Genomic DNA, 12,108 nt, shown 5'->3' with positions numbered 1-12,108 from the left:
TAGTGATAACCTTTCGGATATAGACACAGATAGGAGATAATTGGTATCAATAGGGGGCCCATGCATCGTTATGCTACAATAATAAAGTTTTACCTTACCTTACCTTACGCTAATGATATAATGACTTTTTTTCTGAAGAGGACAAAAAGGTCTGCATGCAAAAAATCAACGTGTTAGGGGATGGAAGTGAGAATGTTATAGAGCTTTGACAAGACAATGTTGAAAAATATAATGTCTACAGGAAAGCAGTGATCAACCTTGGCATCACAAAGAATTACATGATTAACCTTTTTCTATTTAGTTTGTATTTTTGTCATCTTCTAACTAAGCTGATTTTTTTTTGTTATCTCTTCCGAGAAAGATTAAAAGGCAACTAATGTTAAAAGCGAACTCTCCTGACTCACTGACATGTTTCAAAGATGCAGTTAATCTCTTATCATGAAAATGTTTTAAAGTTATCACTTTATCCAGTTCAGTCATGACATTTTATGACGCTGTGCTGACAAACCTCTGTGTTTGACCAATCATAGCAGAGTGGGCGTTGTAACAATATTTCATATCCAGAAAAATTAAGCGTTTTCAGTGGGCGGGGCTTAAGTTCTAATGTAAATATTTAAATTAAAAGATAGTTTTGTACAAACAGACACATACTGATACCCCGTGAAGTGTGTGTCGATAGTGAAATCCGTGGTTAAGAAGTTGTTTTTTGGACCAGTCTGTAAACAATTTTTTTAATGTCGTAAAATCTGTTATTGACTGGGTGTGTATTTGACTTTTTGGCTTTCTTGCCTAAAGTGCACAAACAAGGAACTGCAGTTTTTAGCATTTCCTCATTGGATTATTTTTCGACGTTACGAGTTACTGGAGAATCTCACTTTTACAATTCTGTCACCTTGGATGTCTACATCTATACAGTATTTAAAATTAATTTGAATAATAGTATTGGGTAAAAAGTCACAATTTCGGAATAAATAAGTGGCTAAGCAGGGCTTTATAGAGTGAGATCATCTTTCTATCTGATCTCTTCTACTCTAGACCGTTAACCTAGAGCATAAGTCTGTTATAGAACAGGAAGCGTCGCACATCTATTTTTTAATGCCTGATGGAAAGATAGTAGAGCATCTTTACTTCGGTAATAGGTGTCCAGGAACTATGATGAAGCTTCATGAAGTCATGTTGTTTAGAGGTCAGTAGGTGGCGCCCATCAGTTTAAACAAAGGAAAATAGTGCAGAGACGCCATCTAGTGGACTCTGAAAATAATGACACTGCTTCATGAAGTTTCATCAAACCATCACTACAAGCAACACTACTGCTACCTACTGGCCACATCACTTCATTTGAAACTGACCATCAATAATTAATTATCAATAATTCTTTTTTTTCATTCATTCTCTGTGCCGCTTATTCCAATATAGGGGTAGTGGGGGGGCTTGAGCCTACCCCATGCTCTTGGGGCGAGAGGCGGGGGACACCCTGGACAGGACGCCAGTCTGTTGCAGGACACACAGACGTTTCTATTTGTTCAGGCTTTTCCTTGAATTTCTCGAACTCCTGTGTTGTTCTCGGTGTTATCTTGATCTTTGAAGTATGTACTGTTTTGAGTATTGTTTTGATTGTTAAAGCGCTTTGTGACCCTGGTCTCGAAAAGCGCTATATAAATATATATTACTTACTTACTTACTTACTTACACAAAGACACACACACACACACACTCATTTAAAACAATCTTGATGTGGATGAAAATAAGCGTCTTAACGGGTGCTTTTCTAGTTTTCTTGTGCACCTCAAAGATGAGCTACTTCTCTCAGCAGGTGCAACACTCATGCACGGTGAAGAGCGAAGGCCGTACCTTGTTCCGCCGCCTTTTGTTCCTCGTGAAAAAAGTCCCGATCACAGCACGAGGACAAAAGTATGTCTGAAGAACCTCGGCATGTGATTTGCAGCACAGGCGTTCCAAATAGATTTGTTCTGAGGACCATCACATTACTCTTGTGTTGAGGTATGAAGTCATGCTTGTTCATCGGTATAACTAATGTTGTATTTCACCGCTTTGTCACGTCTATTGTCTGTTCCCCGCTCGAGTATAATTCGATAAGAAGAGTGTGAGGATTTGATATGTAGTCACTGAATTGCATTTGTTCATCTTGTCAGAACAAAGAAGCGTCTGATGGTGTTGACGAAACAAAACGATTCCTGTTTTTATTTCAAGTTATTTATTTATTTTGAAGCAGATGTATGTTCACTTATTCAGTTCTATTGCTATCGAGAACTTTCGTTTTTATCGGTAGTTATGCTCGACTTTAAACCTAAATTAATTAAAATGCATTTTAAAGTGGTGGATTGAAATTCAAACTTCACTTATTTTCTACTCTCTCATGTCGACTAAGGGTTGGGATTATTATTTGAAATCTGTTCCTCTTTCCATTTATAGGCCTAAATACATGTACTGGCTAATGTAGCGACTGGAGCTCAGTTGTCTTCGTCTTCATCATCGTCCAAAATGACGCACTTGAAATCAGCCAGTATGTCACTTCCTGCCTGAAGTCCTGTCTCATTCAAACACATTGCAAGTGTCATTGTGCATTTCAAGTGTGTCTTTTTGTACAAAGATGAGCTCAATTTGCTACGTTAAAATGAACATACATTTTTGTCGATAACTCTAAAAACAAACCATATTAATAATATAATAATCCCAATCCTTAGTCGATATGAGGGTGAATAGACAATGAGTGAAATTTAATTATTTTTGGTGCACTATCACTTTAAGTCTAGTGTACAAATTAAGTAAGATAGATGAACAGACAGACTTGGATGTTAAATTCAAGAGTTTCTTTGACTTTATTTAATTCGACGTTTGAAACGAATGATAGTTTATTCACTTTCGTAATGTAATTCTTAATCTGTGATGTCACACCTTTCCCCTTCATGTTCATGATCTGTTTTCCCCCTTTCTGCCTAATATCTCAATTTCCAACATTCCTTGAAGATCTCCGAAAGAGAATTAAAAACAAAAAATCCACACTTTGGTAGAAAAGGTTTCTCCTATAGTTTGTTATATATAGTGAAATTCAAAGGCTGCGTCCCAATTCTACGCCCCTTCGCTACCCCTTCAAACGGAGTGTCAAGGGCGAGAAATATGCGACTAAGAATTGGGAGGGCGCTACCCCTGGCTACAACATCAATAGTTGCTGCTGACTGAATGCTATGTCCTATTAAAATATTCATTAGATGAAGCTTCATGGCACAGTGTCATTATTTTCAGAGTCCACTAGATGGCAGTCTCTGCACTTATTTTCCCTTGTTTTGAACAACTGTTCTAATGAAACATCACATCATTGTTAAACTAATGGCGCCACCTACTGACCTCTAAACAACATGACACTGCTTCATTAAGCTTCATCAGACCATCACTAAAAAAAGAGGCTGCATGCCTATGAAATGAGATAAAACAAGTGGCCCCAGAGCCAGATGATTGGCGGATTTATTTAAGTGGATAAACCAAATAAAATCTCACTTTTTTGGCCAATAATTCCACATATAGGTGTTACACTATATTTACAGTCAGTCAAACAACAAAAGTCTGATTTCCTTAAAGCACAATAGTTTGAACACACAGTTATTGTTGATGAATAAGCTTTTAATACTGCTTTAAATAAAGTGATAATGAAATGTTTCCGTTAAAAATCTCAATGTTCCAAAAAAATAAAGTCTTCAGTAATCTACGAGGATAAACGGCGCCTCATTGTCGTCTCTCGAGGAATAAAAAAAGTGGGATGACAAGCCGTCACAATCCATGTCAGCATGCAGCGAGCACATTTTCTAGGATTTCATCATTTTTGAACACGAGATAAGCAGCGTATCACATTGGCAAAGATCTATTTTTCCCGCGTTAATTACAAGTAGTCTGGCGAATTTTTTGACTGTTAAAACGCGGCGCCACAATGCGGCGAGCGAATCCCGCGCGGCATAATCCTGTTAAAAATGTAATAAATAATCTCTGTGAATTAATGTCGGCTATATTTCATTTTAATAAGTTCTTGTAAAATGGAGAGGGGGAATTTGTGGCATTACCGCTCACTTATGTTCGGGATTCGGAGGGAAATGATTCTCTCTCATTAAAGGTGCAATCATGAAGCCCCTCCATCTTTGTTCCTCTAACTGGGGGGACTAATCTCACCCATTGATAGGCACATGTAGCTGAGAGGATGCCAGCTGACAGGTACTTATCTTTCGCCTCTGTCCTGTGTTAAAGAAAGATATAATTCTTTGCGTCGCCTCCTCGGGGGCATCAGCTCTTCAACTTCATTATTTCTACTTATGATAGATTTTTTTTTTTTCCCCTCGGAAACCTGAGAATTAATACCAGAGCCAGCAATCTCTGCCAGCGGTCATTTGGAAGTGGAACAAAAAATGTCTTGTCAGTTTGAAGAACATATTTGGAGGCTGCTCGTCCATATTATTCTAATTTATTGATGGAGTCACAGAATAATCCCATGTCCCACATTTTGGGTTATTAACGTAATGATTTTTGGGGACTCGAACAGATCTTTATGGAGGAAAGTATTTACATTTAAATTCTGTCGACAGCAGCGGAATTATATTTTAAAGAATGATTTGAGTTCAATAATGAAAATTTGAAAACCCTCTTCTTGATAATGTTGAGATTCTACTTGTGATACATAAGCATAAAAACATTTTTTGAACAAACCTATTAAAGAATAACTGATTTGATGTTGCATAATTATCTTAGTACCCATCAGGGTTGCACCCAAACATACTGGTATAAGAACACACCTGGTCTACGAAAGGCACTTTACAAATCACTGACTTGTTCACAGTTTTCTCAAGAATAAATCAATCAATGAAAAGGTTTTTGCTTCTGTGTCCTCTGATAGGTTCAGTTTGTGAAGATGTTGACACTCTTTCCAACAAGAAGTATGTTTTATTTATTAGGAAAAATATTTCTATTTTACTCTTTTTCAATCATGATTGTTTTATCGGATTTCCCCTGATGCATTTTGCCATTAAAATGTCTGATAAAAGCAAAAAGAAATTTATAAACATGACTATAAAGGTGGAAAGGGTGCTACACAACAAAAAGGAAATGTGAGGGAAATTTAGAAAGTTAGGATTAAAAGGTTACTGAGCATTATTATTAAATGTCTTTCTTTTATTTCTTTTTTGTAATAAAATATTATATATATATTTTAGTTGTGTATATGATAATGTAACCAAAAAATAATTTTATTTGAATGTTTTACAGGCTTTTTACCCTTTCTTTGGGTTGGGTGGTTGTATATTTAGGTAACCACATGTTTACTTTACAAGTTTTGAAATAAGAATAAAATTGGATTTCAGAAGCCACCGAAATAATGAAACTATCCACTAAAATGAGAGAAAAGCGTATATTTATATATTTAAAATAAATGAATAATTAATCATCCTTATACATTTGGAAGTTTAAAATTCATGTTGTGACTAAAATATATTTAAATTGTGCTATTTTGCATTAAGAATATCTTCTTTTGGTTGAAATATATTTTATAAATAAAAGGATGCTTGATTTCCATTAATAAATAAGAGAGTTTAACGAAAGGTATTTATTAGCTCATTTGTTTTTCATTTATTGTATGAAAATATCAAGATTTTGACACGGGCAGATCGTGAAGCGAGACATAGTGATTCGTATCAAAACCTGAACACGACATCCTGCTCCTGTGTGTGATAGTTGCAACAACCCTGATGAGTCCCGCCTCCGCCCGTGACTCCCCCCCAGACTTCAGCCGTCTGAACTCCTGCAGGAGTCCTTCCACTTACTGCATTATGTGCTATTAAGCAAACTTGGACTTGTTAGAGGCGAGCCAGACTTCAGAGGGCTGTGTGTTTGTAGACGTACAGTACACACACACACACACACACACTCACACACACTTTTCTCATTTCTCCGGGTGACCTTGGGCACAAGCGACATGCACATGGCGCCCGAGCTTTGATTTGCCACGTTAAGGTGTATCAGGAAAAGGTGCAATGCAAGATAATTTTGGCATTTTTTACCCTCCTGGGAGCAAAGAGAAGTAAAAAATACATGGTTCATACTCTGGAGATTACAGGTAATGTGGCACACAGGCTTCATAAACACTCTCAATCCCAAACTGATGGTGGAGATTTGGCTTCGGGAGAGACTTTTCACACTTTGATTTACCCCCAAAATGAGATGGAGAAGTCAGTGATCAGGCTCTTTGAGGTTTTTGACAGCACTGGCTGCATGTCTGTGAGAGCCAAGACAAACAAACACGGACAAATATTGATGTATTATTCATGTCTGAAAACACTGAAATGATCCATCTCCGGCTATTGAAGCCAGTGATAATCCACATGCTGCCCGGGGCAAATTAGGATTGAGGGAACCATTGTACGTCCCTCTGAGGTCAGAACGGTTCAACCACTGATACATATGGATGTTCATTTGCCTAATCTCACCTCGACAAATGTCTTACAGGCATATATGAGGATTTAAGGCTCAAACATAATGATATCGGGGCATCGGGCGGACGGGCTTATGGAACACTTTCTTCCTGTCACATGAAGTATCAAGGACGTTTTATCATTTGTCTTGTTCACGCAGTAGCAAAAAAGGTATAAATTCTAGAAGTGACTTTCCTAAATTATAAATTAAATATACATTTTCGTGTGTGCGTGTTAAACACGTTTGACGGGCCTAAATGTTCAGCTATGGAGCACCAAAATTTGAAAAGAGTTAAGTAATAGTAAGTAAAATGTATTGACTTTTATTTCCATTTATCTTTTTCTATTTATTTCAATTTTTTTTAAATAACAACACCCCTGATATTTCATGAACAGTCGCAGAACCCCCAGTAACTAAATATATATCTTTCTTTATTGGAGTTTTTATATTTCAGTTTATCCTGAAACAAAACCAAGACTTGTTTTTTTAATCCAATAATCATATTCACTTTTTTATAATGAAACTCGCTAATAAGAAAAAAATGTCTGTTTAAGAAACCTTTAAATGGTTGAATACAACTTTATTTAATCAAGCAAAATGACAGACATTAGAGTTTAAACATTAATGGGCCCCCTTTTTTATTAAGTGTCTTTATTTAATTTGTTTTTCAGTAAAATATAAATGTTATAAATACATTGTATTACAATAATTATTAAACCATAATGGAAGTCTGAAGAGGAAGAAGTGTTTTCACAAATGAACTTTCTTCTAAAAGCAGCGAAGATAAGAGGCGAAGGCTCCTCCGGGGTGTCTGTCAAGTGCTTATGCAAAATTAATCACAATTAAAGAAGCTTTTCAAAGTGACAGAAACATCCGTCAGTAACTTAATAGCTTCTTCATCGTCTTTAATTCTGCCGGTTAAACATATTCTAGCCAACAATAAGAGTCCAGGTGAAGACGTCCGTCATCATCTCAGAGAGGAGAGTCTTGCATTCATGTCCTGAGAAACAGATTTTATTTACCATTGAGAAAAAAAAAATCTCCCACTTGTTTCTTCCACCTTTTCAAAAACACAAAAAAACACAGGCCATCTATTCAAAAGGCATTTAGTCCATTTCTTTCTTGGCCGGTAAACCCATTCATCAATTGTTCTGGTTTGTCGATGGCATTCTAATGCTAATCTAGCGTGTTAAATATCTTTTTGTTCGTCCTTCACCGTTTTGTCATTCAGTTTATCCAGTTTTGGCCACCCATTTTATTTATTTATGCGCCTGCTTCCATTCATACGCTCATGTATTTTTTATTATGTTGTTTCACTGTCATGCAGTGTCAACTCACTCTATTCACTGTGGGCTACTTGAAGGGCTCACAGGGACAAAGCGTGTACACATTGCACCGCTATTCACTCCGGCCAGCTGGATCGGGTGAAAATAAAAAAAACCTTGTGAAAAGAAATCCTCCACAATGGACACAGAAGAAGTGCACAATGCTAACAGTTTTCCAAATACCACTGATTGCTTTCATCACAATGAGGGAAAGCAGACGCTTTTTCTGAGCTCCACTTCAACAAACAACACCCTCACAAAACCTCCCAACCCACGTTTTGTTCCCAGACAAAACGCCCTTGACCGTCTAAACGCTCCCAGAGTTGAGGGGAAAAAAAGGGGCGACAAAGGCTGAAAGAACTCCCGCAAGAGAGGGAAAATATAATAAAAGGTGGCCACTCAACTCGTGACGCAACTTTAAATTTAAATTCATAAATTAAATTCGGAGATCCGGGATTGAAATGCAACACATGGGGGTTTCCCGCGCCCGGGCTTTTTTTTTTTTCGCGGGGCCAAGAAGGAAGTTCCGTGGAGAGAGGAGATCGCGGGTGTTACAATGGAGAACACAGCCATGAAAGGGTTTAATTAACCGTGACGGAGATAATTATCCCTGGACTGTCCAAATTAGTTTTGCATAATCGCTCCGTCCTCGTGGATTAATCTCCCGGTGTAATCTAGGAAGGCCCGCTCCGCTTGGATCGCTCTCACGAAAGCGTTATGGATCTAAGAGTCGAGGAGATCCTACACGAAACTCTGGTCGATCTAAATCAATCGCCTCTTCGGCCATCAAAGAAGCGTCTGTTTCTCTTGATCCTGGGAAAAGAAAAGCTCCGGCTTATCCCGCTTCCTATTCACGATTTCAAATTGTGATAAATGGGTTCTTGATTACAATGACTTGATTTAGATTTCCCCCTCCGTGGTTGTCATTCAAGCGGTGGGACAAAAGCGGCCATTGGGGGATACCTTACACCTCACCTGGACTGGGGAACAGAAGCGATAGCAATCTTGTTCATCACATCAAGAACTACAGCCGCGATTCATTCAGTTAAATCTGAATACGCTTCTCTTTATTGCCGGACAGGTGAACAGTAGGCTGGAGTACAGAACTGGAGGTTAAAGAAAAAACACAAAAAACATACAAATTCTTTAAAGAGTTAGTTGAAAAATGTCTTCTTTTTTTTTTGTCGCCGCCTTGCTGCACATGAGGGAAAATCAAGGGATACATTGTGGCATAAATTACACCCCATACTGTGCTGGGAGCTCACTAAACAATAAATATTACAGACATCTATTGCAAAAAAATAACCAAAACCTGTTCACTAAATGAAACTAGAGTCTGTACACTTGAAATAAAAGTCTGTACACGGGACAGGTGGAGATTATATTTGCGGGGGATATCCTTCAGCATCCTTGGAAATTCAACAGGTGGAAAGTCAAAATGAGTGTTCACGAGAAGATGACATCGCTTCGGTCCTGAAGATGATCTCACCTTGTAGACAAAAGCCAGGAGGGTCATTCTACCAAACTGGGGCCACTTCATCAGCCTTAAAATGTACAAGTGGGTCAAATGTGTTTGAAAAGTTGATCAATAAATTGTGACTTACATTGTCAATAATATATATGACAATATGTTATTGTAAATATATGCTGTTAATACACATTTGAGACAGTTTTACGACAACATGGACAATTTATTTCATGTCCAGAAACATATTTATTCCAAATTAAAAATCCACATTTTGATTTATTTCATGAACAAGATGATGTTCTTAAAAATAAAAGTATAATTTCTTCTATAAAAAAAACAACATGTTTCACTCACGAACAGAAGTTTCACATACCACGCCATGACACTCTGGCTCTTCCCAACACACTGTTTATTTAAGTGACATCACAGTCCAGCAGATGACATCACTCAAATCCTCGCGGGAGCCAAGTTCTCCATGTTGTTTGATCATATGATAGATTTGTTGACTTAATTAACCACCACTGTAACATAAAGGGAAATTGTTAAATGTATTTTTTTAAGATATTTTTAAACTAAATGGTGAACCTGTTTGCTAAACTTATAAATAACATATAGATGTTATTCTCGGGATAAATGTAACACACCGTAAAAAGTTTGTGTCTTTGAGTCTAAATTGTGTTCAACTCCATTCAAGTAATAAACTTATAAGCAATATTTAAGACATGTTTTGAAATACATGGCTGTTTCAAATAAACACGGTCTTTTTTGTTCTGGGGCGACTGTCACATTAAAACTATTTTGGAATTGAAAATATGTTTTGGCTTTGTGCGTCTTTAAAAAACAAAGTGCTTGGCCTTGATGATTTAAAAGAAAACCGGTTTAGTAGAATGACCCGTTACTCAAAAAAATACAAACACATGTGAGACGACGAGCACTTCTTCACATGTTGGTGCATGCATAATAAAACTCTTTTTCACATTGTCTCAGTCTCAGATAAGTCCACTTATCATAACGCCGCCGCGTACGCGGAATAGGGTTCCAGCTGTGGTTTGCCCATCCCGGGCAGCAGGATGTAGGCCAGGGGCGGCTGGAGCCCCGCTGAGGGCCAGGCGGAACAGTTACACGGGATCATGTAGCCCGGGTTGCCCGGGGACGGGTGCGTGTGGGTGTGCGCTCCGGCGCCGCCCGTCCCGGCGAACGCCGCGGCGCCCGCGGGCGGGTACCCGAGCGGCGACGCGTACGGAAACGAGTGCGGAGAAAGCTCCGTCATCTTGGATCCCAGGTCGAAAAAGGAGTAAGGGTTCGTGGTCATGGCCGGGTTGAAGAACACCCGGGCCGCCGCCGCCGCTGCCGCCGCCGCCGCTTTATCCGGGTTCCCCATGACGGAGTCGGCGAGCGAGCCCGTTAGTCCGCTGACTTTGAGCGCGTCGTGCTCCCCGAGGTTGTAGGGCATGGGGAAGGAAAACTTGTCTTTCTTCATCAGGGTCTTGGGCTTCCTCCGGGGCCGGTACTTGTAGTCGGGGTGCTCCTTCATGTGCATGGCGCGCAGCCGCTTGGCCTCGTCGATGAAGGGCCTCTTCTCGGACTCGGTGAGAAGTTTCCACTCGGCTCCGAGTCTCTTGCTGATCTCCGAGTTGTGCATCTTGGGGTTCTCCTGGGCCATCTTCCGTCTCTGGGCTCTGGACCAGACCATGAACGCGTTCATCGGGCGCTTGACGTGATCCATTGGCTTTGACATTATTGGCACAAAACTTAGTCTGGAGACGACAACAACAACACAAAAATGAATACACACAACAATACAAATAAAATAAACTTTACATTATTAGAAATAAATCCAAACTTACTTGAAACTTTAGTTCTTCATTCCTCATTGATTCTCTTTGGGAAAAAGGCGACACTTCAGTTAACTTGTTGTCTCTATAATAAAATCCATCCGCTTTGGATTAAGAGAAACAAACGTGGAAGTTTTTTAAATAAAAAAACAGCGTTTTTCGTTGTCCTCGTCCTCCGTGGAAAGCGTTCAGCCCACTCTCGGCTGCTGCATTGACACGAGTGGATGACAGTCCCACTCGCTCCGTGTGAAATAGACGCTTGTCTGGCAGGTAGTGAAAGTGGCGCTCGCGCATGCGCACCGGCGTCAAGCGCTGGGACGGACCTTTTTTTTTTTCCTCTCCTTCTCCCTTTTTTCTCATCCTGACTCTGAAAAGAAAAACATATAAAGGACCGCATTCACACAGCACGTCGATGTGAGTCACCTCTGATTAAATTCTATTCCCCGATCAAAATAATCCACCTGTTTGGTCATCGTTTGGGATTATTTGCCGTAAACACGGACCCTCCGTCGTAACTCACTTTTTTTTTTATTATTTCTAATCGAGCGGAAATTAATTACTTTCCCTTCTTATATTTCTGCTCATTCACTTCCACTTCAAAGGAGCTTCCCAAGGGCAGCCAGTCACAAAATGAGGATGTCGCACATTCAACTAAGCAATTACACTTATCTGCGGGACTTGTTGAGTAAATCGCAGGTTTAAGTGGTTTGTTCTGGCGCCTCGCGCGCTCCTATGCCAATGAAGAAGGGCGGCTTCCAACCATTGGGACGTCAATGGAGTCAACAAGGTGTCAGTTAAAAAATAATAAGTGAGAATGTATATCCTTTTTTTTAGTTTAAAAAAAAAAAAAAAAATTTAAAATGGTGTGAAATCCATTTGCGCCGCAGTGCAGCTCGACAACATTCCTGCGTCCTCCTCGCTCCTCTTCACTCGTTATTGCACACAAAAAAAGAAAAGAAAAGAAGAGTAAAAAAAGGATGTTTTGTCGGACATTAAAGAAGCGTCAGCTGAT

General features: G+C 39.2%; 1 protein-coding gene across 1 annotated transcript; it reads right to left on the bottom strand.

Annotated features, from left to right (window-relative positions):
* Positions 1-8,838: 8,838 nt before the first annotated feature.
* sox21b (SRY-box transcription factor 21b) lies at positions 8,839-11,824 on the bottom strand. Its single transcript, XM_087804023.1, has 2 exons — positions 11,109-11,824; positions 8,839-11,018 (listed from the first exon to the last, which is right to left on the bottom strand). The coding sequence occupies exon 2, from the start codon at positions 10,997-10,999 to the stop codon at positions 10,268-10,270; it is 732 nt and encodes a 243-aa protein (XP_087660149.1). The 5' UTR covers positions 11,000-11,018; positions 11,109-11,824; the 3' UTR covers positions 8,839-10,267.
* Between the last annotated feature and the right edge of the window lie 284 nt (positions 11,825-12,108).

This window comes from Callionymus lyra, chromosome 12, assembly GCF_982586985.1.
Source record: "Callionymus lyra chromosome 12, fCalLyr1.hap1.1, whole genome shotgun sequence".
NCBI lineage: Eukaryota > Metazoa > Chordata > Actinopteri > Syngnathiformes > Callionymidae > Callionymus > Callionymus lyra.
This window is presented reverse-complemented; position numbering and strand designations above follow the sequence as displayed.

Bases quoted from the DNA above. Each gene is read 5' to 3' on its own strand.
- sox21b (XM_087804023.1), bottom strand. From the start codon at position 10,999: ATGTCAAAGCCAATGGATCACGTCAAGCGCCCGATGAACGCGTTCATG.